Source organism: Ochlerotatus camptorhynchus, unplaced genomic scaffold (genome assembly GCF_037179485.1).
Source record: "Ochlerotatus camptorhynchus isolate MF236.1 unplaced genomic scaffold, CSIRO-AGI_Acam_v1.1 ptg000229l, whole genome shotgun sequence".
Classification (NCBI taxonomy): Eukaryota; Metazoa; Arthropoda; class Insecta; order Diptera; family Culicidae; genus Ochlerotatus; species Ochlerotatus camptorhynchus.
The window spans coordinates 1,937,205-1,964,797 of NW_027040719.1; the positions used below are offsets into that span (position 1 = coordinate 1,937,205).

Here is a 27,593-nt window from a genome sequence, read left to right on the forward strand (position 1 = left end):
TCGCAATCATTGCTTTTATAAAGGATGTGATTTCGCAAAGAGTTTTTCTTTTTTTCTTTTTTATTATAGTCACTTTAACACTCTTGGGTCATTCGTGACTTGTCTGGGGGTGAGATTTGAACTCGTGACTTTGGCGTGATAGGTATGGATGTTAACCACTACCCCCTTCGCAAAGAGTTAACAGCCCAGAGATTTCAGAAAAAAATATTAATTTTTATGCTCCTACTCGCTCACTGTGGAATAGAAATTTGTTTAGCATCAACAATCAAATAACAGACTATGCCAAAAATAGCCCATTGAATAGAATGATGTCTTGCTATAATACATACTGTGAATAAATTGACATAGCAATGAATAAAAGTTCGCTTAAAAAAACTTTCTTCATGAGGTTAGCTAGGCATAAATAATAAAATATAAATGTTATGCAAGTACTTGAAGTAAAATTGTATCAATTATCGTTTAAGTAAAATTGTAAAATGGTCTACACTGATTGACGACAAACAAATAAATAAATAGATATAGCTTCATTACAGTGGGAGATATTTGCATTTAAGTAAACAATTTTTTTTTTATTGAAATTTCATTTTCAGCTGTATCTAGAAAACTGTCTTACTGAGATTTTTTCTGACTACATTTTTGGATTCAACTCACAATTTTACATGGGAAATGACCACTAGCGTAAAAAGTTCAAATATGCTGTAAACTAGTGTTTGCGGAATTAATAGAACGAAAATCGGGAACCACTAACCATTGCATTCGATTGGGAAAGACAACATCTAAACTTCATCAGCTTTCGATAGCCAGTGCGTTAACAGCCGGTCCACATACTGATAATCGCTTCCAGGGGATTCACTTTCCCACTGCGCTGTTAACTTGCAATTTCATTCAATAGACATGTTGGCGGTTTTCTGGGGGCTGGTCATCACTAATGCCGGAAGATTATCATCATTCAAGGGACAGTAATTTTGAACGGTTGTCACGATTGATTGCATACTATTCCCTTCCGGGAATCGCTACACGCCCAGCTTGACGCTAATCGGTAAGTTTCAGTGATTGCTTTCAATCGGATTATCCTACCGTGTAAATATGAATTGAGCATATCAGTAGTTTCTAAGCGCGATTGAGTTCTATGTGTCGATACAAACAAATAATTCTTCCAATTGACCTAACAATCCAAATTGAACCAATTTCAGAACATAGTATTACAATATTTTGCCCCTGCCAATTCAAGCAGTGCTATCTTCAAAAAAAAAGTATTCCATTTTCCATCTATGTTACTGGAGCACAGATCAAAGAAAACCACCTACTCTTTCCGGGAGACAAACAAAATCGACAGACACATTTAGCTTACTGTCGGCTGCTGTCTGCTTCCCTGTTGACTTGCCCCGCAGTCAAACATTGTTGTAACAATGGAGCAATTGATTGTTACTCCTCAATCCTTCACAACCACCACCGTCATCGAACCACCTCAACGTTTGCCGGAGGAGAGGTGTTTCGCAATGTGACTTCCGAGCAGCAGCAGTAAAATGGGTTCATGTTTTCCTGATGGCAAAAACTCAATCCCGCTGCCAGCCTGCGCCGAAAATTTCCTCCAGTTGCAGACATTGTAATCATATGCCCCCCAGAAAGGCGTAGCACGCGATTTTCTAAAACTCACTTCCCCCCCCCCCCCCCCCCAGAAACGATTGGCTTGGCTTCACTTTTTTTTCGACATCCTTCAATAGGCACAGTAACACACATCAAGGGAGGGAAAATCGCGAAAATAAATGGAACAGTGTTCGCCGTCATCGGTCGCATTACAATAATCACAATGTTGTACAAAGTGGTATGTATTTTTCAAGTTTCGGTTTCACAGAAAGCATTTTAGAATCGTAAAATTTTGTTTCACATGGCGAATGGTCATAAATCACGCGGGAATCAGTTTTCCGCCATGGGCGTGCTATTAGTGCTTTTTTTTTGCTTGCTAGTGGTTTGTAGTTTTGCTGCCTCGAGACCAGACGCGACTCCACCACACATTATTTCAATGTCTGCGGTGACCGTGTAATAGGAAACGTGCATGAATACTGCTTACTTGTGCTCGTTCGTCCGGATAGATGATCATTAATTTGCGAAAATGACGGGCAGTGAGATGTTGGGGAAACATTTCCTAGGACACGGTGGAATGGCGACCATGTGCGTATGTCAATCTTTTTGCCGGGGTAAGAACCGGGTTTCGTTTGAAAATGATACCACTTTTAGGACGTCAATCATTAAACTTCGAAGTGGTTGTGATTGAATTTCCAACTAACGTCTGTGATTTGAATTGTTTGGGTAAATAAACTTATCTACCTATAGTCAGGGTTGATTCCACGCACTTGCTATAAAAAAATGATATTCTGAATTTTTAAATCATTAGACGTTATAATGATATTTTGTTCTTGTTAGATACAAGAAGATGTTGAAAGGCAAGTATCTGACACATAAAACCTGCCAGTTTTGCTTCCAGAGTGTTACAATCAGCGATTTAATGATTCGTGAGCGTTCACTCAGAGTGAGCGCTTGCGAGTCGTAAAATCGCTGATTGTGACTATCTCAAAGCGAATTTGACAGATTTTATGTGTCAAACACTTGCCTTTCAACTTCTTCTTGTATCTAACAAGTACAAAATATCATAATAACATCTAATGAATTCAAAATTCTGAAAATCATTTTTTTATAGCAGTGGAAACAAGCCTGCCTATAGTGAAATCTTAAATTTAAATTCACCTACAGTGCAGCCTTCTGGTCTAAATTTCGACAGCAATGCTAGAATCCGCATTGAAGGGTGCCTCATTTTGATAAAAGTATTTCCAATGTAATACACCACCAATGAGATCAACCCAAATTTCAGTCCAGTTCAAACATATATCACAAAAAATGCAGGAACTCGTCGATGAGTAAATTTGTATCTTGTTTTCCTGTGGAAAATCTCACAAATCTACCGGCAAATGAGGAAAATTGACGAAAATTTTACTCAGTCTAGGAGTAGTATCAAGAGACTGAGAGCTGAGTGAATCAAATCTTTACTTTTCTCATAGCCGGGAGTTTTTTTTCCTGGACAAACCTGGAAAAACATGAGGCAATTTTACTCATCGCTGAGCTCCTGTACTTTTTGCGATTTATTGGACATGTAGGTCATCCTGCAGTTTGATTCATGAGCAGTTCCACACCAAATGACGAATCATATAAACGTAACCTTCTCCGATTTGCATGAAACTTTGCCTAACTGTTTGTTATGGTGCTGGTGGTTTAGTGGTAAGCGTGACCAGTGATGGAAAAAATCGCATCGTCTAACGTTCAATTTGAAATCATTTAAAAACATGTTCTTGGAAATATTTAAATCTCAGTAACCATCTCTATAGACGAGTGCACGGATGGATTTGAGTTGACTTACTTGACAAAAAGTGACACAACAGCGGGGCCCTGTTTACTAAAAACGAACACATGAATAACACTCGCGTAGCATTTGAAACGGGCCTATCAACTTTTGTACACAAAACTTGTTAAGCCCTTTTCGTGCGAACCGAATACGCCCACGCAAACTAACAAACACCATCGGGTAGGGGAAATTCTCCCCTTCCCAATAGTGCTCTTGGTTTGCGTAGGCGTACTTCGGTTCTCGTGAAAAGGACCTAGCAAACTATTTACAAGAGTTGATAGGCCCTTTTCAAATATTACGAGCATTATTCATGCGTTCATTTTTAATAAACAGGACACCACTGTTGTGTCAAAAAAATCAGTAGATGAACTAAAGCTCACCCGTGCCACATATATATGCTCATCACTCATCAATTCACCGTGCTTTTCGATGCCTTCCTGTAATAAATCCATAGAAAAGCACCAACGGCAGTACAAATTGAAAAAATATTACTCAATATTCTCAAAATCCCTTTATTTCGATAGTACATTATCTCCCGATTTACACGGTGGATGGTGCCGACCCTCAAATTTCTCAGCAGTGATTTTCAATAGGCAGGGTGGCCACAGAATTTTTATTTTGAAATTCCCGTTTTTTCCCGGTTTTCCCGGTTAAAACATTAATATTTTCCCGGTTTGCCTCAAACAAAATAAAATTAAAATAACTAAGCATCCATAACAACAGAAAACCAAACTCATAGCTTCTACATCGGGCGTATCGAAAGTACTAAATAAGCTGCTTGTCCACTTGAATGTTGGTCACACCACCAGCCGCTAAAATTCCATCATTTAAGTACAGTGCGTTGTGCTACCAGGCTTTCCTCGGGTTGATTTACCACCAGGCACTCCTTGTTGACAGAAAATCCGCGCTCCTGGGCTGTATTTCCGTGAGATATTATCAATATCTTCATGACAAACGATGCCAAATTCGGAAGCTGTTTTCCAGAATCAGCAATTGCCTTCAACCAGAAATGATCGACCCGTGTCTCCTGTCTACGATATCCCGAAGCAATTAACTTGAAGAAGGCCATCGTGCAAATTTGCGAATATTCATCCTTCACCTTGTCCGCAACAGCTCCAGCCAAATGATCTTTCTCCACCATATGTTCCAAAGTCAAGTCGTTTCTTGGCTGGGGAGTTTGAAATGACAGATGGACTTAAACAAGAAATATACCTTGTTAGAGCATATCGAAGTGGCGAACGATCGAGGAGTTTCGTCAAAAATGCAACATAATAGTTTTTGCAGTCGTTGCGAAGCACCAAGAGTTGTTGTTCAGACATTTTTCCACGGATTCCTTCCGCTTTGATAACCGCTTTTACAGCTAATCCCACGTCTACTTCGGCTGATGTAAGAAGGTTGTCCTGATTTAAGTCAATCTCCGTTAGCGCTTTAGGTTTTTTTAAGGCGGTCTGGCTTCACCACTGTCTGCATCGCATTTTGAACTAGGTTTGTTAGTTCATCGTAGAAAAAGGGAGCAAGTGGTGCATCACCCTGAAATTCTTTCAAAAAGGGTTCCACATTTGCCGCTGCAGCTACAAAAAAGCTCAATTTAGGTCCAAAGAGCTGATCCGATACCGCTTGGGACACCACTGAAAACGCGTTGGAGCTGTAAACCGCCTTAAAGCTTCTCCTGAAATCGGGATGACTTTCTTTTCGTTTTGACTCTTGTTGAAATTTTACTGCCTTCACATCAGGGTTGCTTCCACTCACTTGCTATAAAAAATATATATTTCGGAATTACGCAATCATTAGATGTTATAATGATATGTTGTTCTTTTAAATAACAAGAAGAGGGTGTAAAGTATGGGTTTGATTTATAAAACCTGTCAATTTCGCTTTCAGAGCCTCACAATCAGCGATCATATGGTTCGTGATCGATCACTCAGAGTGAGCGCTCACGAGTCATAAAATCGCTGATTGTGAAGCACTGAAAGCAATATTGACCGATTTTATGTGTCAAACATATACTTCATGACCTCTTCTTGTAACTTACAAGTATTAATTAGCATTATACTATTTCATGATTTCATAATTCCGAAAAACATTTTTTTATAGCAAGTGAGTGGAAGTAACCCTGCTTCACATATGTTCGCAGATGAGGAAGCATATCTAGAGCTCGTTCTGCTACTCGCTGGTTTTCCACCCACCAGACTCCGCAAAATTTGAGCGGCAATATGGTGCTACCAGTAACTGCTATAAAGTCAGCACATCTTAGGGGAACATTTTTTAGCAGGTAGTACAACGACATCAGAAACTGATCGATCTTCCAGTCCGTTTTCTGCATACCGCTCGTGAACGAATTATGCACTACATGAAGACCGCAACTGCCAATGCTGAGTAGACTGAAGGAACTGCTCTCACGCATCTCTTGCAATTCGGAGGACAGATCGTTAAGGAGTCGCCAGTTCACGTTGGGTCCATCCATAGACACCTGAATAACTTTTTTCAACAGTCCGGGATATGCTTCGAAACACTTCTTGATCCCACTCATCAAGTCAATCGCTCGTGTCGATGATAGGAAAGCTGAGCCTACATATCTTGTCTGTACTTCCTGCTTGTCTTCATCCCAAAAATGAATGCTTACATCAAGTTGCTGCCGTTGTGCAATTTTGTTCAGTGTTTCGTCGAATCCAAGGACGACCTCGGAGCAACTTTCAACTTTGGTCAGTAAGATTCTTCTTGAAGTAAGGTGCCAGACCGTGTGTGATGAAATAACCAACTTTGGTGCGGCTCATCTCCAACTTCGAAGCAATTTGGCTGTCAGGAAACATCTTCTGGAACAGAGCAACACTGGTACCTGCACTACGGTATGAACCATGGGTGGCCACAGTTTTAAGTGCCCATAAAATTTCAGCGGACGTCACCGAATCGTTTAAAAAATACTTTTTCATGACAGCCTGATTGGCGCCTACTGCCACTTCAGATGATGTTGAAGCATTTGTCTGAATTGGATCGACCAAGGTAGTTGTACCATAAAGGTAACTCTAAGACCAGAAGGTCCCGAAGAAACGAGCTCAACTTTTTGGCTCAGCTCTGGTACTATCTTCGGTCCCAAGCTAATCGATTCACCCCTCGAAACATAGGAAAATCCACTAACCCCTCATTTTATCTGTCAAACTTTCATAGCTAATCAAAACAAACATAGTGTAGTACTGGATTTTATACTAGAATGAAGTACGTTAGTCGATTTACTTGGGACCAATAGGCTAGTCAAGTAGTGAGCCAATTTAAAATCGTTAGTTTCGTATTGATTGTTGGTTGTACTCACCTTGAGATCGACTGTGAAACTTGAAGTTGAAGATATGATTTTATCATTTGTTGAACGATCTGAAATTTGAGATAGAAGATCAGTATTCAATTCATAGAATTCTTGTATTAAAGTCTCAGCACATGATGAACTTGATTCGATAGCAACCAAAACAATAATCGAAGCTTCGTGGCAAGTTTCAGTGCATTGTGGTATAATCAAGCGTGTTATTTCGGAGCTTACCATTCGTTCCAAATAAGCTGCTGATCGGCAAATTTGAGCGACGTGCTGCAGCCTGATGCTGATGGCCTTTGCTTTTTTCATGACTCCCAAAGGCCACCCTTCCCATCGTATCAATTTTGAATGATTTATTGCACCAGGTGCATCGAGCAGCAGTCGGTACTTTGGGATCCGGCGCGCTCCATGGATAATCCTTCTCATACCTCGTCGAATATTTTGTAGTCATGGTTATTTGCTCCAACTTTCTCAAATTTCACTACTCTTATTTGATAGTTTTACACTTATAAACACAGATGGAAAACGCGTCTCACTTTTTTCAATGCAAATGCGGTTTTGAACAGGCCAATGCTCGCGAAATGACTGAAAAAACACGAAGCTTTTTCATTGACGAAGGTTTATAGCTCGTCGTCGGGTCGGTACGTTTCAGAACATACCAATACATGCGAAGAGCCGAACGTGAGGTGAACGAAAAAGCTTTTAAAAGAGAATGTCGAACGAACCCGATCTTCCAACTTTGCTGAATCTTTTTCAGACGCTTGATCGCCGCCGAAAAAAAAAAGCTTCAAGCCGCTTAATGTCGTTTGTTTTTGTTCTGGAGTAACAACAGATCTGTACTACCGTACACCCAAATTTTTCAGGGTGTAGCTGTTTGGTGCATGTTTGTTTATAAACGAATGATGCTGAGCTGTCAATAGCTCGCACTTGTTGGCGCTCAGTGTTAGGTACACCTCGAAAACGGAATCGGTGTAAGAAAATAAAAGCTGCCATCGTCAGTCAACATCAAGGTGGGACTGATTAGCATTTTCGAATTATATTGAGCAAGTTGGACTGAGAAAGAGTGTGAACTTGTGCATATGCAATTAAATTAAAATAAAATATATAATTTGATTTTTCCCGGTTTTGTTTCGGAATTCCCGGTTTTTCCCGGTCCATTTCAAATTCCCGGCTTTTTCCTGGTTTTCCCGGTTGAGTGGCCACCCTGAATAGGTGACTATATTATGGTTAAACCTAAACACATACTAAAAATCAGTTCAAATTGATAAAGCACAACCGATAAATTGCGGTGGGTGGACGGCACAACATGTTAATAGGGGGTTCCTGCATATATATTTTTTGAACCATTTAAATGGTTTGCTTTGCTGTTATGAGATGCACTTGCGCTTAATAGATAGAAACACGATTGATTATGATTTTGAAGATTTCCTGCAAAAAGGTGGAGAGAGATGCGAGTAGATGGGTGTAGATGCAAGAGATGAAAAAAGATTTTTCGTAGATTGATTCGCTAGTGTGTGATTTTTCGACCATCCTTCTCCCTACGATTTCTCTGTTGATGAGTGTGGAAGATGACTTAAACTAATGATTTATGCTGCTTCAATTATGGTTCTGTTGAATATTAAAAAAAATCTAAAATCTAAATCTTTCGAACTGGCAGAAATTATTATTATTATTTAAAAGGTTGCTTCCCTAGTAAAGTTAGAAGTTTTATAAAAGTTTGAAAGTATTCTACAAATCTAAATCATGGTCTACAAAACCCTCATAAAGGTAGGAAAATATTGGTTGGTGATAGTGAGCTTTTTTTTTCGATAGAAATAAGCGATTGAAAACATTGTTTGCCAAAGCATTTTCGCTCCATTTAGGGTAGGTGTACCTATAGTTGCGGTATCGAGGTTGTGCTGGCCTGGGACGGGACTTGACAATCGGGTAGCGATTTCGAGCCAATTTGCTGTCAAATCCGAGCCAGTTGCTGATTGGTCGATTTGACAGTAGCAATCGTGGAATAAAAAGGACAGGGGGATCACATCAATCTGGCTGGCAGTGATGCCGCAATCAATGTTGACGTCTATGGCGTTGTTAATTGTTTAGATTTGCGAAAGGAGAATTGAAAATTTGAGTGCACTGCATGTTTTAAGCGATGGATATTGTTGTTTGCTTATGGTTGTTATTATTGTGTTGAGCAAAAATGATGTACAAGCTGCTTAACTGCAGAAACTCAGAATACAGTCCAAATTAAAATGGAAAAAAAATATTTTACATTCCTGGCATCATTGGTCACCTCCGTCAAAAACCACGCACAACTTTTCGAAGGACATTCTTCAAGAAGATTAAGAAGAGTGAGAAGCTCGATTGTCAAGTCCCGTCCCGGGTGCTGGCATGGAGAGGAATACACGGATAAGATTATTTTTCATCATCTAGCTCTCCTAAAATAAAGCATATTTGCATATTTCAGATTGACGCATAAAAGCTTGTATGTACATTACGTAACATGATTCCTGAAGAAATCAATTTAGGAGAATAAGAATCAATAACAAATGTAATAGGAAAAGTGAGCCAGTTTTTGTCCCTATACGTCCTCGAATTAGCCCTATCTTAATTGCCAATATTATCATTTTAAATATGATACCCTTACCTACACACTTAGAAATAACAATTTTTACACGAGACGTAATCCATATTGGACGTGAATCATGGAACGTAAACAAAAATTCCAGGTAAAATTAAGTGTTCTCAAACCGAAACGTAAGCTATTCGACGAAGAGAACGTTTGATTGAATTGATTTTTTCGTTTCTTTTAGCTGATTCTTACGTCAAAAGGGCCGCTTACATGTGTCGGTCTCAGGGAACCGAAATTTAAACGTTTTTTTCGTAGTGTGTACGCAATTGAATTCATGAGAATTTATTTCAAATTTGATTAAACCCTATGACCAAACACTGAAGCTTTAGTACCATAACTAGCAAACTTACCCTGTTTTGTTATCAAAACAGTTTCTTAAGCCTCCCTCATATCTTGATATCGCGAAATAAATGATTTCCGTATTTTACGTCTCGCAGGGGTCTCAGAAATCCTCGTCAGTAAAGGCACCATATTAGCAAGCCGGAGGCAGCGGGCTCGGTCGAAGGAATCTACCACGAATCATTGCGATTATTTTACAATTTTTATACGCTGATTACTGGCTCCAGGGGCGGATAGGATCAAGTTCAACTTGTTGAAGAACCTCCCTGACGTCGCCAAGAGGCGCATGTTGAACTTGTTTGGTCAGTTCCTGGAGCTCAATATTGTCCGGGATGATTGGAGGTGGGTGAGAGTTAAAGCCATTAAAAAGCCTGGCAAACCCGCGTCAGATTACAAATCGTACCGACCCATCGCGATGTTATCGTGGATACGAAAATTGTTGGAGAAAATGATCCTTTTTCGCTTGGACAGATGGATTGAGACGAACCACCTACTTTCAGATACTCAATTTGGTTTCCGTAGGGGCAAGGGAACGAACGACTGTCTCGCGTTGCTTTCCACAGAAATTCAGTTGGCTTTTGCTAAAAAAGAGCAAATGGCTTCTGTGTTCTTGGAAATTAAGGGGGTCAGAGAAACATATGAGCTTTCCTCATGGAAACTCTACAGCTTCACGATTTTGCCCCCAGGGCTCATGTTTAGGCCCCCTTTTGTATAATTTCTACGTCCGAGAAGTTGATGATTGTCTAAGTGACAACTGCACGTTGAGACAACTTGTAGATGACGGCGTAGTGTCTATGACAGTGCCCAAAGGGGTCAACCTGCAAGGACCCTTACAGGATACCTTAGCCAGTTTGTCTACTTGGGCTATTCAGCTAGTTATCGAATTCTCCACGGAGAAAACTAAGTTGGTCGTTTTTTCTAGGAAGCATAGCCCAGCACAACCAAAGCTTCAACTTGTGGGTAAACCGATCACTCATTCTATGTCCTTCAAATATCTTGGGGTCTGGTTCGATTCAAAATGCACCTGGAGATCCCAAATTGAGTATCTGAAGAAGAAATGGCAACAAAGGATCATTTTTCTCCCTACAATTACAGGAACGTAGTGGGGAGCCCATCCGCAAGATCTTCTAACGTTGTACCGGACAACGATTTTATCGGTTTTAGAGTACGGTAGTTTTTGCTTCCAGTCGGCGGCTAAAACTCACATCATCAAACTGGAACGTATCCAGTATCGTTGTCTTCGTATCGCGTTAGGATGCATGCATTTCTATTGTCATCTCCCTAGTGACAGCGAGTCACCTCACCTCGCTTGCCGTCATAGGTCATTCCCGTCGTCTGCCGTCAATGGAACCATCACCAATCGATTTGTCGTGATATCATAGCTATCCAAATTTCGTTTTTTGGCTTGATTTTACCCACTGTGCGGCGTATGTACTCACACATACCGATACTCATGTTGATATTCAAAAGGATTTCCAGGATAACTTCCGAAATGCGAAAACAAGGGTATCCCATGCATATTTTGGATTAACACAGCTGACTGGTGTCTACCCTTGATCCTACGACCATACATACATGTACATATAGTACACATCTGGATGTAACGAGTTTTTCATGTGGTATTTTCAGCGAATAAACATCATTACACATCAAACGACAGAACAGTCATACATAAATATAGAAGGCTTATGAAGGAAGTTGGTTCAATCACGCGGGACGCGGTTTGTGCACCCCCGTAGGTGCTTCGTTCCGGTATTGAAAATAAATCCACGTGATGCTTTTTGACTCTGGGAAAATTTGAATTTCAATTTGCCGACACCGTCATGTGCTGACGCATTCTTGATTTCGAAGAATCCCAGCTGAATTCGAAAATCGAAATCATGTGCAATTAGGGCAAAGTGAAATTGAAAAAAAAAATAAACCATCTGTCAAACCAACATCACTTTTCTGAAAGATGGAACTCGTTACCTATACTTGGCAGCAAAGTAACAACGAATTGACAACAATGAAGTAGAAGAAGTTTAAGCGATTCCGAGATTTTTTATCCTTTCTCGTTAGAAATATGAGCGAAAAACTTGCACTTCCGCATTGGAGAATGAAGAGTTTTGCTCTTCTACTTGTTGTTCCTAGTTTTCGCGTTTTGCACGTTTCAAGTTCAAGAAAAGAAAAGTTTTCTTGTACCAACTCGTCTTTGCCACCCTTGCAATCGTTGCACGATACAACTGGGAAACACTTTTTTTTTCGGAAATCAGATGCTGCAATGTTCGTCTTTAGGTTCTTTAAAGTAAAAATGCGAGATCAACTTGAAGAATGATGAATTTCTTCGTGTGCTCAACACCAATGATGGAAAGTTCTTCTGACAGAAGTTGAGTGGAATCTTGAACAATCCGGAGCATTATGATCCACCTTTAACCGCTGACTTGCTCCTGCTTACTGCAGGACCCAGTGCCACACCGTCCGAAGCGGAAATGAGCAGAGGCACTACTACTTACTACTAAAATTATGTTTATTTCTGTTTGTTTATGATTGGACATTGATTTTACATTTTAATTGATTAGCCTACCCGGCTCTTCCTCTTTGTTTAATTTGTTATCCTAATTTAATATTTTTATTTTGCAACTAGTTTACAGCATACCCCTAAAGGGGTGTGTTTTGTTTGAATTGGAAAAAAAAGTGATAATGAGCGGAAGCACACCGGCAGCGCTGTTTTATATCTTTTCAGGTTCAAGCTGAATGATGTGCAGCCAAGTGGTACTCTATTATGACGGCTAGGTTCGAGAAAACGTTTATTTCATGAAAACAGTGATAACATTATCATTTGTACATTTTTCAAAAGGGTTTGCAAGGAAAATTGGAAAAATATTCATTTCAACAGATTTGTAATATAATATACTATCGATTGGCGTATTTGGATTTTAATTTTATCTACAAATGACAAAGTTACAAGCGTTCAAAACCTAACACTATTTCACCGCACATATTTTTTTGATTTACACCTCAGTATAGTCGACAAAGACGTAGTTCTACGTAAAAAAAAAAGGATTCGTTTCAAGCTGCAAAATGTGGCCCCAGTTCTGCCAAAATTACAGGAGCTCAGTGAGCTTCTTAGAAGTTCAGGAAATTCCACAGAAGCTCAGGGAGTATTATAGAAATTCTTAGAACTCCACGGTTTGGATTGGAAATTTTGAGATCTTAGTTTCTCCCAGATGTTTAGGAAATTCATAAAAAAAAAGGTTCGAGGTCCTTCTTTATGTTTGGAGAAGGTCATGTATGTTCTGAGATCTTCATCTAACTGAAAGAACTTGAAAAGTAAACATTATAGAGCTTTGAAGGTTGATGAAACTGATTTTCCAAGCCGAACCAGGCCATGGCTAAAAACCTTGAATTTTTTTTAAGTTAAGGGTGGTGCCCAAAACACGACCATTGTTGACGTAGAACTACGAGATTGTTTTTGGTGCTCCATTCACTAATATATTAATACATTATTACAAAATAAATGGTTTAGAAAATCCCAAGTAACAAATTGATGCTTAACAAGTGTTCTTTCAACGATTTTAATTCAGGCTTAGTTTTAATAATTGTTGTACATAGACCACTTTAACCTTTGTTCAGCTTTTAAACATCTAAATCTGGTGATTTTAATCAGCCCAAAGCTTAACATCAATCTAAATTGTAAGCTTTTCAATGCATTAACCAACAGTCTTTTCCAACCCTTGTTCAGCCTTAATTTTTTATTAAAAAAAATTTAATGGAAGACCGCTTCATATCTTATATTTTTTATGAGACTGCTTAAGAATGTTGCTAACTAATTGGATTTACATATTTATATTGTTATTATATGTCTAAAAATTACCTTTACATTTCGGGATTCGAACCGGCAGTCGCTGATTCACAGGCGTCAACTATACCCACTCGACCACATAAGCATATTTGAGGCAGAAGGTATGATCATTAACATGAAGCACGTCAAAATTAAGTTGAATAATAGCAACCGGAAGAGTATTATACAGCAATGCCGAATTAAAAACAATAAATTGTGACAGTAAAACATTCCTCTCATTTCAAGTGCAGTAAACACAATGTGGACACAAGTGCGCGATGTATTTCGATGCTATTTTAGTGCTATTATTGAATTCTATTTTTGAAATGCGGTATGAAAATTAGTGCAATATAAAGTAGTGAACAGACAAAACACAGGAATACTAAATTATGTTAATACTTCCGACGTCGTCGCAGTCCACTTCTAGGTGGAGATATTCTTAAAAAGCTCCTCTTCTTTGTCAATTATCTCTCCTGCTGGTGCTGCTTGGGATTAGAAAAGTAGGCAGTGAATTTAGAATAACTAAAATGTCGGAAATGCAACTGACGACATTTAACAATATTGTGCAATAAATTCATATTATTCTATCAGGCTATCAGAATATTTGTAGCGCATTGCTGGTTTGTGGAGTAGTATTAAGCTTAAATAAGTCTTGTTCAGTCTTTATATCAGCTAACTTACTGAGGTTGAATTATGGGGATACAATTCGCTTCATGCACTACTAATCAACTGTATATTCAGCCTGGTGTTAATCAGCTTCGTACACCTTAAATCAACCAATAATCAACTTTTGTTCTTACAATTCAGCTTGAATTGTTACTTGGGATTAACTCCAAAATGAACAATTCATTATTCAAATTTTTGAAATTGGGCGGTTATTGATTAAATCTTAAAATTAGGATTACCTTTGGCCGCTTTCTTGTTGGCTCGACACATTCGAACGCGTTCAGCATCGGTCCGCGTCTGTTTCGTAGGTTTCCCTGCTGCCTCCTGGTCTTTCACGCGCATCCGATAATCGCGGAGATATTTAGCAGCCATGTGTTGAGACATTTTGACAATTTTTACAGAATTTCTCAATAAACACTTGTTTCACTTCGAATATTGACTCTATCCAACGCGGAGTGTAAACACTGAAGCACTTACTGTACCAATTGGAATTTACAGATAGTGCCACAATGCATAATCACGATGATGTTTCAATATGATGTCTGTGTTTGGGAAACAATCACCAAATGAAATTTTGATTGCCTTTCTTTTTACACACGCCGGTAAGCTACACAGACTCCTCTCATCATGAGTAGTTTGCTATCAAGTAGCGACACTCTCCTTTTGCGTAGTTTGTCAATGTCAAAACATTGAAAGCAAAGGGCAATTAACGAATTATTAACGAAAGATGAAGAGAATCTATCAAAATCACTTGCACCCCTGCTTCCAAGTTTGGTTACAAGATTATGACTCTGGAGAGCATTTTGTGTGGTCGTTGGAGGCGTGTGGTTCTGAATAAGGACAAACAGGCAGATACATTCTATTCCTACTCTTTACTGTAATAAGCTTGGTGACCCTGAAACCCTGCTGTCTGCTCACCATGCCATCCGAAGCGAAAATGAGTTGAGGCTAGACAGCAGCGCTTTTTTATCTTTTCAGGTTAAAGCAGAATGATGTGCAACCAAGTGGTACTCGATTATGACGACTGGGTGTGGGAAGAAATTTTATTTCATGAAAACAGTGCTAAAATTATCACTTTTTATTTGTACATTGAACAATGCTTGACATTACCGAGGACATTACCACTTTTTCTATAGTTTCTTGTTCAAAATCATCAATCGGAAGCATTGCTATTGATATGTAGACATATTTATGATCGATTGGTTATAAAACTATTGAAATTGGTTCAGTGGGCAGCTGAGTTATTAGTGTTTAAAATCTTTCAAAATTTTGTTACATGTTCCCTTTTCGGTTTTCACAAAGGTACCTCCATATAAAAATCACAGACGTAGTCCTAAGTCAAAAAAATGGAGCAAATTATTTCGCCCCTCAGGATTTGTTCGCCACCTGCTGAGTACGGTGCTGTGTAGAGGCCTATGTAATTAACTTTAAGTACCCTGGTGCAGCCGTCTTCAGTTGTTTGCCTTCTATTCGGGCCATATTCACTGTGACCAATACATTGATCTTTTGTGTTATGTCCGTGTCCTTTGTTTAGTGCATGTCGTAGCACCTCATTACTATGGAAAAGGAATGAGGTGTTCGTTGATGATCTTCACACATACTTGATGATCTTCTCACTAGAATCATAGAGGTAACTGCTAGAATCATCATTCAGTTGTGATGTTTCGCATCATTCGAAGCGTCTATACTCCTGATGACTCCTGAGACCTTTTACCATACATTCTTAGAAAAAATCATGTAAATTTAGGTGCTCTGGTAGTGACATATACGAGCGTCAATTTTAACATAAATTTCACGATAAATTTGAGTCATAACAGACGCGTCAGCTCAATCAAACGTACTTTTCGTGGAACAACGAACTTTTCAGTCTCGCAGCACTTAATATTACATGACATGTTTCTTTACATCTCATCTTTTATGTCAATGACGGATTCCGGTGTAAAATTAGTAATTTCTTAGTGTGTTGTTTTCATGAGAATTACATTTCAATTGAGATGTTGTCATTCCGTGTCATTTGAACAGCTCTGAGACCTCTAAAAAACGCACAATCTCATCAATCAAAATAGGTCTAACATGAATCCTCATTGAATTCTGATGTTCCGTATCTTTGGAAAATACTGGGAACTCTTCAAATATGCGCCTTCTCAGCAATCAAAATAGGACTTGAGCAAAACAAGCAATGATGCTGAAATTTGAACCCTGATCAAAACCTTTTCTTGATTCCAATCACAGGGCTGTTACAAGATTTTCTAAATTTGATCCGCGAAATCCGCGATTTCTCAAAAGAAATCCGCGACTTCAAATACTAATCCGCGACAAAAAAAAATGTTTTCATTGCCTAAAAATACCATGTGTATACTATACTACATGGCATTTCAAGCTTATTGATGTTTGCCTTAGATGTTTGCCTGCTCCCAACTTAGTGTTCTTTGAAGTACTTTCACATTTTAATTGAGAGCTTTCTATGCCTGTACCATCCTATGCCCAAGGAAGTAGAGAAATTTTCCAACCCGAAAAATCAATAGACCAGACGGGAATCGAACTCAGTCGCCTCCAGCATGGACTTGCTTTGTAGCTGCCCCTTTACCGACTGAGCTAAAGAAAGCTAAAAATAACAATGTATCATCTTCAGTTATTTATGTATAGTATAAATTCTGAGTAATTAGTGAACATAATAAAACACCCTTACATTATGAGATTCTATTGAATAATTCCGGCCTAGATTTGATGAAACATTATTTAAAAAAATTAATGCATTTTAATTTGAAATGCCAATTTTCTTGAAAATTCACCTTTGCGTTCCTGACGTATTTTGCTGTCCTAAATGTTGAAGTTAATTTGGCTCTAATTTTCTCAATGTTTTACCGATTCAAACCAAACACCCTGCACATAATCGAGAAATTACCAGAGTTTCATAACTCACACTTGTTGATCACGTCGCGGTTGTGTACTTACACGGATATTTCTTGGGTTCTGTCGAATGGGGAGACATTTTCATGATTGTTTTTTTTTTTTCTAATATGAACCTAGCACTTTTTGTTGTCAAATCATAACCGAATCGTATATATGTGACTCTGTGGATCATGCACGACTTATTACTATGTATATCAGTTGATTTGTTCTACTAGATCAACCAAGACTGCAATAATGTCTGTAGTATCGAAAGATGTCCAATCAGATTTAAAGTGTCTATATGGATCATGCATGATCTATGTCCGACTAATCCAGATGTTCAAGGTTCTTCAAATCGTCCTGGAGTTCAGATAATTTGATCTACTAGATCAACCGAGATTGGGACACTAAAGACTATCGAAATATTTCCAGACAGATGCACAATGTCTATATGGATAATGTATGATTTATTTCCACGTGTACCAGATGATCTAGGTTCTCCACATCGTTCTGCAGTTCAGATGATTTGTTTTACTATATCAACAAAGCCTGGGATAATATCTGTAGTATCGAAAAATCGATTTGGAAATCCTAGAACATTTGACATACACGGAAATAGGTTGGCATGATCCACATAGACACTGCAAATTTGTTTGGACATATTTCGATATTACAGATATTGCATTAGTCTTGGGTGATCTAGTAGAAAAAAATCTGATCTCCATAATAATTTCAAAACCTATAACATCTTGTATACGTAGCAATAGGTCGGGAACCATCCACATAGACATTTTAAATCTGTTTGGACATATTTCGATACTACAGACATTACAGACTGCAATCTTGGTTGATATAGTAGAACAAACCAACTGAACTCCAGGACGATTTGGAGAACCTAGAATATCCGGTATACATGGCAATTACTCGCATATATACGATTCGTTTATGATTTGGCAACGAAAAATGCTATGTTCATATTGGACAGACCCCAGGGAATTTCCGTGTAAATCCGGTATGAGATCATTTCTCGATTATTTGCAGGGTGTTTCGTTTGAACCAGTAAAAAATTGAGAGCCAAATGAACAACAAAATTGATGACAGCAAAATAATCCGAGACCGAAAGGTGACAATGAATTCCACAATTTTTGTGACAGCACATTAGTCCCTTCGCGATTTTCACGACATCATTTAGTGTTTCCGCGATTTTCGCGACTGAAAGTTCGAATTCGCGACAAATCCGCGAAAATCGCGAAATCCGCGAAATTCGCGAAATCCGCGCCTGTTGTAACAGCCCTGCATCACTAAACCGAGGTTCATACCCATTAACAAGAAGAGCATAGGGCCGGTGTACCACGAACAAGCCTTATCCGGATGTATCAATTTGTTGCCAAGGTTCATCCTTCCGATGCGGAACTCCACCAGATGACGGTTTCGCCCGGAAATACCCCCACCGACAAACCAACATGACACTTAATTCTGACTTATGCCCGAAAATCGTAAACGGCCGATTTAAATGTGCAGTGATCCGAACTGTCAAAACCACAGGATTTTTTGATCTAGATAAATATAATTTGCCCAGAATAGATCAGACACGAACCAACTAAAAAACGACTTAGCTAAATATTTCCCGCAAACACGGAGCCAGATGTCAGTAGTGTGCTTTGGTCAGAAATGTTATTGTTTTTGCTATGGTCATTCATGTCGGTTTGTCGGTGGCCGTGGTACCATTCTCTTCCTTGCTAGCGGTTACGGCGCTCTCCGAGGATGACGCTTTGCTCTTGTTCGGTTCTTGTCGGTGTTCTTTTTGTGGGCATTCTCCAAAGCTTTGATGAACTGTTCCAAATCGCCACTCTTGGCTGCTGCCACGGCTTCCGTGCTCAGATGAAGTGTGAATTGCGATACGATTCTATGACAGTTCAAAGCGTATTGACGTGTATTGAAGTCTCGATTGACGTATTGACGAAGATTTATTCGCTAGTGTGAGATTTATTGAGCATCTAAAATTGAGATTTAGATGTGTCGCCCCCCTCGTTCTGTATCGGGTTTGCAGTTATCCGGCTGGTGCTTCCATATATTTTTTATGGGAAAAATAAAGATATATTAAATTGTCCCAGCGGTTATGATCTTCCGGATTTTTAATGTGTGGTTATTTAAGCTGGAAATCAGTTCAGCTCTCTAGATAATCGAAAAATACGACAACTCCCGATAAAAATTTGCAAGTTGTGCAATTCAATGTACATTGTTTTGAAAATCGTCATTATAATGTAAACAAATGGATGGCACTTGATGACATTTCCTTTCAAAATCGGCTAGCGCACTCTACATTGATGGTGCATGAAAAGAGCCTATAGAACTTTACATGAACGTTTGTTGTGAAAAAGTTTTAATCTTATGAGTTTTGGTTCTTTGGAAGTGAACCTTACAAATAATGGGTTGTTAAGAACCATTACCATTCCAAATTCTTGTTTTCTTCATACATTGTTGGGAAAGGAATTATATTGGATCTATTGTATTTATGATTTGAGAACTTAACTGGTAATGGTTATGGTAGTCAGTTAGGTCCATTAATAGTTTTGTATTATCGGTCAACTTTACACGAAATAATCACTGGCTTGACTTTCTACCAGTGATTTCACAAAACTGGACCAACTAATTTCTATTTTTTTTATGAAACGCACATATGTTGGCTACTTTTCTCGAGGTTCTGGAAGAAAAAATCTAAAAATAATGTTACGTTTCAAAGTTCGAGTGGTATATATAGTAAACGTCATTTTATCTGCTCGAATGAAGTGCACGCTATTTCGATGCTACTCATTTTTGAGTCGAAAATCACTCAGTTCAGCCAAAAGGGAAGTTACTCAAAAATGAGTAAACATGCTTTTACTCAAATTTGAGTAAACGTGCTAATGGATGAAACTGGGTAACGGTTACTCAGATGATGACATTTGTCAACTGAGTAAACCTTACCTATTTCGATATAAACGTATAAACGCCCTAATGAATGCTTTGCATATACATTTTTTCGTCCGGGAAGAAAATTAAATTTGGTGTCGAATCCTTGGTCCTCTCCAACTGCATACGGCGGTCTTATACTACGGCTAGGCATTTTATATCCAGGCCAACCTCGCTCAAGGGGACTGAGCTTCATCCGTTTGAAGTTCACCATCTCATCGTGAATCTTCTTCACGAAACGAAAATCAATTATTTTATTCATGTGTTTCACTTATACATTTTTGCCATTACATCAGCCTTATACATTCCATAAGACAAACCACATAGGTCCTATAAGAATGCAGAAAAGGTATGTGTGACCGCTTATACATTTCATTCAACACATGATCTTCATTAACTTTTTGCAAGGCGTCTGCTTATTAGTTGACTTATACATTTTATGAATAATCAGCAATAGAAATTTGCCAAAAGGTATAAGGAGATTTCTATCCGTGTTGAGCTAGGCTTCCCGCTCCTTATCTTCCGGAAGCTGCTGCTGTTGGACAAGCTCGCGACCTCGAATAATCGGCGCTGACAATCCTGGCCATACAATGTTGGTCTTACCGATACCAGGCACCAGTTCTTTGTTCAAATCCTTGGGAGTAATACGTCCGGATCCCTTGCCTCGTCTTCGTTTCTTGCCGGCACTACTAACCGAAATGATTTATATCAGGACCATTTACCCAGAATCTGGGTAGATCTCACTCATCAGAGAAAAACCAGTTTACTCATTTTTTGACAACTCCATACAGCATGCAAAAATGAGTGCGATCCACCCAGTCACTGAGTAGCCTCAAAATAGCGTGTGGTTAATTGGTAATCAGAATCAGTAATTTACAGGCAACCACTTCGCGATATATTCAACACAGATAAAAATTCTGAATTTTAATTGTGATGTAAACATTCATTCACGTAGACTTGTATGTCATTTCACGCAACTGAGCAACTTGCAAACAATGTTGTATACAATATTTTCAACATTGCATGAAATGTGTCAGAACTTTACATGATATATAATGTAAACGTATATGATATGTGACGCTCCATTTATGTGCATCATATTGAACAGAAATTTACACTACTTTTTCGAACTGTGCACATAAAATTAAGCGATGTTACAAAACCATATATGAACCTTATCGTGTACCATAACCATTACCATTAAAGTTTTTTTATTTTTTTTTTTTATTCTTTATTAAAGAGATTTTTAGCCTTAGGCTACCCTAATAAAAATTGTATGGTTAATTTGCTTAACGACGTGTTCTGGGTATCATCCAAACCATTTGTAGTTCAATGATTTGGGTTATCGTTCGTTTATGGTTATTTTTTATTAGGGTAGTTCATCTCTAATTACCATTAAAGTTCTCAAATCATAAATAAATGTATCCAATATAATTCCTTAAAAAAAAATGTATGGAAAAAACAAGAATTTGGAATGGTAATGGTTATTAACAACTCATTATTTATAAGGTTCACTTCCACAAAACCATAATTCATAAGGTTAAAACTTTATCACACAAACGTTCATGTAAAGTTCCATAACCATTTCAGTTAAGTTTAGCAGGGATTATAAACAATGTTTAACCATTTTTGGTAAGGTCAAGTAATAGTTCGCATTTATGCGGGGTAGGAATTACTGAAATTACCCAGAAATTACCCTCAGTTATTGTTTTTACATTGTATTTACTGAGTAATTCAAAATTCACAAAGTATTTTAATAATTTGTGGTAATTTTTGATTACCGATCACCTTAGACGCTTGTTGGAAGCCCCTCGCAAATATCTAACAAATCTTATTAAATTTCGCTTTTAGGATAATCAGCCAATCATTTCACCTCATATTCCTCTATTTCACAGATGCGGGAGATTATCGAAAACCGTAATGCCACTACTCTTGATTTGATAACGCCTCAATCTCTCTCTCACGAATAACGGCTCCGATGGAGAAAGAAGAGAGAAACGTCAAAACGTCGCGCATGGTGGATAGTCGGTCGGCAAAGTAGAGTTGTTTATGTTTTGATTCGGCTTTCTTGCGTGCATGTGTTTCTTCATCCATCTCCAGGTTGTGCGTTGTATCAGCAGTTTACCGGTTTGTTTATCTTGTGTGAGCATTGTGAAATCGTTGTTCTCGGGATTACATACATATTGCTGTGCTGAAGTTCTGCTTCTTGTGGTTTATTCGGTTGTGGCAATCGTTGGAAGAATTGTGTAAAAATCGAGTGAATCCAGTGAGAATTATTTCGCAGTGAAAAGCAGTGTTTAAATATTCAAGGTGTGCTGTTCAAGTGATTCCGGAATCTAATCTGCTAAAGTATCAATTGAACCGTAAATTTGCTTCAATGGAAAGTGAATCAGCTAGTGTGGTTGCCGGTTCCAGCATGGTGGAGCCGAAGGTAGAAGCTATCGGCGATACTGGCGAGGATGTGGCTTCCGAGGAGAAACCCGCCATTCCGTTGGCACCGTTTCGCAATGTAAACACTCAACACGGTGACTATCGCAGCGTTGACGAGGAAAACATTGTCGTTCTCCGAGTGTGCCATTCGCCGGAACCGAAGCCGGTTCTGGTGGACGGCAAGGAGCAGCCGTTCATTTGGATTGAGGAGTTCGTTTGGCCCGGCGATGAAAATGAGGTAAGCTTTAAATTCATGCCCCGAAACACGTATTAGATTTTCCAGAATGTGGTTTTCCATCAAAACGTGTGCACAGAAAAGATTTTACGGCTGCCATTATTCCACATTAGCAACGATGGAATTGGCCAGTCCACTTGAGAGCAATTTCGGAGTTCCTTTTGCGACCGAGAGGAACAATCATCTCGTCAGAAACTAGGAAACCACCGACGATCTCAAATCGTTCGTTGTCTACCTTCATTTTTCGTCTCCGCTCAAAAACCAATCCGTCCGTCTGTTGTCCCCTGCTGAGATGTGCGTGTCCGTGGTACGTGCCTCAATTTGGTTTTCTAATTAAAATCTTAATTATATTTATCCCATTAGAAACCCGCTCCAAAGACACACGAATGAAAATCCCATGTGCGTGCGGTTTGGTTTATTCTATGACGATGTGGGGAATCGGACAAGGCGTTAAAAACGTTTTCTCCTCCTGTTTCGAACGGAGGAAGAAAGCATTCAATGTGCACTTTTCCATGTGGTGTGTTTGGCTCTCTCTCTCTCTTTGAATTCGTCTGATGGAATAATATGTATTTAGGTTTATTATTATTATGTGTCCATAAAATCTAAATCGAGCTCGGGTTCATCAAAGTGGACAACCATCTGTGGTTTGAGAGAAGAAAGCAATCCTGGAGCTACAGACAGGATGGATGGATTTTCAAGAAAATCCGTTTGGACTTTGCTGTGCAATTAAAATCCAATGCTTAATTAATGGTTAATGAAGCTAAAATGGCAATTTGACAAATTGAATACTATCGAGCAAAACAGTTCGGCCATTTAGTTCAGTCAGTACTTAGCAGGGGTCCGAGCGATAAATTTCCCAAGTAAAAAAACGTAAAACAGACGATATCTTACGGTTATATTTATGACCTAACCGACAAGATAAACGATCAAGCGTCGCAATTGCGGGGCACTATTGTTTACACACGGACTTTGGGGGAAATTCTTTCTAATGCGCAGAATGGGCAAATAAACGATCGGATTTTTCGTCCATTTATTGCTTTTCACTTCCTGTTTGAACTGGTTAGATATGCCACCAAGATGAGAGTACCAGTAAGTCCAAGTGCGCTGTTGGTGGTTGTGTCTATGTGGTATTAAAGTTAAGTCACTTGTTTTAATTTCGGCTGGTCCAAATGGTAACGATTGTTGTTTTGCCATCTCAATGAACGGTAGATTTAGATTTATGATCGTAAATGAGAAAACATGTTCAGAAGTTCGTTTTTTGTTTCTCGCATGGGCCTGCATGTCATATTCGTAGCGGACGAGTAGATATCTCGAGAATACGAAATTGCTGTTGGACATCAGAACAAATGGCAAACTATTTAATATCGAACTACAATTATTTAGCTGTTTGAATGTGCTGTAGCTTTAGGTAGCAGTAACACTTCGTTCAGCAAAAAGCAAATAGATCCGCACGGCAAGAGAGCACGATGCGAACTGGTTCTTCTAGAAAGTGATTCCGGCAGGGCGCGTTACCACTGAACTTCATCATGTTGATACTTGCCAGCAGTCGGCACCCACCAGTCCTGCTTGGAGCTCAACAACTTCGGGGTTAAAGGGGAATGTTAGTTTGTTACCGGTAATCGATCAAAATGTGACCACCAATAAGTACAATATGTTCCTACATCCCATTCACCGTCGAACAGTTTTCCGCGGTTTATACGACGTGGCGCGACATGAGTGGATGTTAAGTCAACATTGGCCTATTTTTTGCCCTCTTCTTCTTGCTGTAGCTCCCCGGGCCTAAACGATCAATCAACGTTGGGGTGCTTGGAAAACGTGTAATGCGTGTCAACGGTGGCGTTTCCTTGTACCAACAGTCTGGCGACGGCGGTGGAGACGCCCGTGTGTGCTGCCAAGCTAGTTAGAGTGCGTTTTCGTGCTTATTAACCACCATCACCGCGTCGAGACGTGGATTAATTATGCGAAAAAAATATGACTCCGCGTGTGTCTTTTGAGCGATACCGGTAAATCACTGAAAGAAACAGGGGTGCTAAATTGGGTGTTTACTACCGTGAGGAATGTCGAACAAACGAGCACAGAAGAGAGCCTCTATAATCGCATTTCTTCTCTAGGGCGATGAAAGGAAAATTAAGCTGTTAGGACGGAATTAATGAGCTACCAAGCTTTGGCGTGTTTTTGTAAATATTATATGAATATCAGGTGCTAATTGAGAGGATGGAAAAGAGTTGCCTGCTGGGATGATGATGATAATGATGATGATGTGCGAGAGAGAATGGTACAGGTATTTTGATTTTTTATTAAAGAAACTCTTTCCCCCACGGGACACACGATGGGGGAAGATTCCTACATGTGCACTTCCAATTCTCATCAAGTACGCGTGGATTGTGTGCCTATGTAAATGGATCTTGGTGGTGTACTCATCTCATACGTTCTGTCTAATTAGTGACTTAATGACGAAGGAAGTATTTTACGTCACACGAGCACTAATGATGTTTCGAGTGATGTTTGAAATTCATGAAATTTGAGGTTAATTTATCATAATTATGTGTTCTGGAAGACATTCGGGAGTAGAAGTTTAGCCAAACTTGTTTGTCATATGAATCACTGCTTCTGACAGCACTGATCAGCAGAGGGCGTCGCATTAGGCGAAATTCACTTTTGATTAACACTCCGAATACGATGCCTCCGAAAAACGTGTAACGGCAAGTTTGCAAAGGCATAACTTAGCCATTTCTTGTTGAATTTCAAAAACTGTGGTACCTATAGAATTCCTAGGGTCTGTAGATTATTTTGATTGTAAAAAGGTTGAAAATAGGATCTTGTAATTTTTTCAAAAGCGAAAAGAGTCGTTAAAAAACGTTTTTTTAAGGTGTTATATAAGAATGAATTTGGAGTCGTGCCATAAAAATACACCTGAATGGCCATGGGACCGTCCTCCGGAAGATACAGAAAATCCATATAAGTGGTCCATCGATGAAACTGACCCTAGAGCTTCACGTTTTTTTTTGTTTTTTTTTTTTTTTTTTTTTTTTTGGAGGCGAACCAGCCTAAGGCTGAAAGCCTTCTAAATAAAGCTAAATAATAATAATAATTCAATTTTTTTTTTCAAAAAAACTTGAAACTGCTAGAAAGAGCCCTCCCCTTGGCTAGTTTTTAACCTGGACTGGCCTAATCTTATGCTTTATAGTGGAGCGTTGGAGAGGGTTGGTTTAGGTCCAGCATCGTTGGCTCATGCCGTGGCAGAATAGCGTCATGACCATGCGATGAGGATTACTAAGCTTTCCCTCTCTGATGAACCACTGCATGGGAGAACTAAAGATCTAGTCTAGCAGTGATAGTATCACACTTGTTACTCCTTTGTTTGAGAGCCGCGTCGTAGTACGCTTACGTATACTACCCATAATCGCATATCAGTCCCATCTTTGCTTGATTTCCTATCCATATGGGACTGATATGCGATTATGGGCAGTATAGGTACTGAAGTTGGGTGCGATACTGGCGGATTTTTTTTTCGCAAATTACTCATATTTTATTTATTTTAACTAAGATAGATTTATTTGGGCATGCAAGGGAATTATACTATTGACATATTTCAGATAGTACCCAACAGTACCCTTCTACTTGCGTGACAAGCTTTCATTGTTGTTTTCATTGAAACATTACTCAGGGAACAATGTTAAACACTATTTTTGTACATGGTATTGTAACTAATCTTGTGCTATGTGCTTCATTTTGGTTTGGGATAAGCGTTTGAACTATGGCTCGGGATTTCCACTGTGGCGTGCTTCTATTGTGACATATACATACGTAATTTTGTGGGACGACATAGTGGAAATGTGTGAGCGTATACCCTATATAATTTAAAAATCAGCTAGGAAACTAACTTCAAAGTTAAGTATTTTAGTCACTTGAAGGTGTCACCTGGGACGAACTAATATATGATAAATATAGGCAGTGATGCAAAATATCATAACACTCACGTGACACTCGTCTTCGCATCAACCGAATATCGCTGACAGATCGTTTTGTCATGCAGTGAGAGTTAGAGCCATGGCAAACAACAATCACCAGTAATGGTCGCTGCTCAAAAGCACAACGAAAACAGTGAAGACTTCTGCAGTACGATCATGAGAAAAAGCGAAACGACAGAAGAAAATGAAAACAATGCCTACGCATTCCAAGTTCGACATGGCAGGCGCGAGTGTGTGAATTACAAACAAAGCAGGCAACATTAAATGGAAGCTGTTGGGTTCACTCACCGACACACTCACATAAGCAAGCAAAGCAGTAACTGCTTCAAAACGAGCACAGATGAGTGTCGTGATTGTCGGGAATGACCAGATCGGTGATGGATCACAACAGAAGACGACATTCACCAGTTGCTTTTTACTTCTTTCGTCAACTTGATGGATGGTCATGGAAAGAGCTTCGACGAGCACATTGATAGGAATGTACAAAGCGTTACTACCATCAGCTGTTTGGCGATCGTGATTGTGATAGGTCGCAACTCTGAATATAGGTCAAAGTCAAAACAACTTGAAACACGTAAAATTTTAGATTACATGCACAAGTAGAGGTACTTAAAAAAGCAAGGGTTATAATTGATTACGTAGATGTGAGATTTCAATTATTTATTAAATTAGACTAATGAGATATCATATTCAACAAACGAACTTAAATAAGCAAATTTACAAAACAAACATTAAGTAGATTAACAAAAAATTTAGGATGCGCTTATGGAGGCAACTAGCCTTTAAAGCAACTGGCAACTAGCCTATTCATATATTGTCTGTTTATTTTGATGGTTGCTTTAAAATATCAATTTGGTATATATGTGAAAGGATGAATCAGTGTGTTTGTGCAATGTCCTATATATGTGCAACTACCCTACCCACTATACCACTATAATATACAAGCAACAATAAATTCGTGTCTCGTATGCCT

General features: G+C 39.0%; 1 protein-coding gene across 2 annotated transcripts in view; it reads left to right on the plus strand.

The window, feature by feature from the left end:
• Positions 1-22,084: 22,084 nt before the first annotated feature.
• The window catches only part of LOC135704046 (uncharacterized), a 39,524-nt gene continuing 34,015 nt past the window's right edge, over positions 22,085-27,593 (plus strand). For both annotated transcript variants that reach the window (XM_065225464.1, XM_065225465.1), the window contains exon 1: positions 22,085-22,652. In XM_065225464.1, coding sequence (XP_065081536.1) covers positions 22,362-22,652 — 291 coding nt within the window. In that variant the 5' untranslated portion in view covers positions 22,085-22,361. The remainder of the gene's footprint in view (positions 22,653-27,593) is intronic.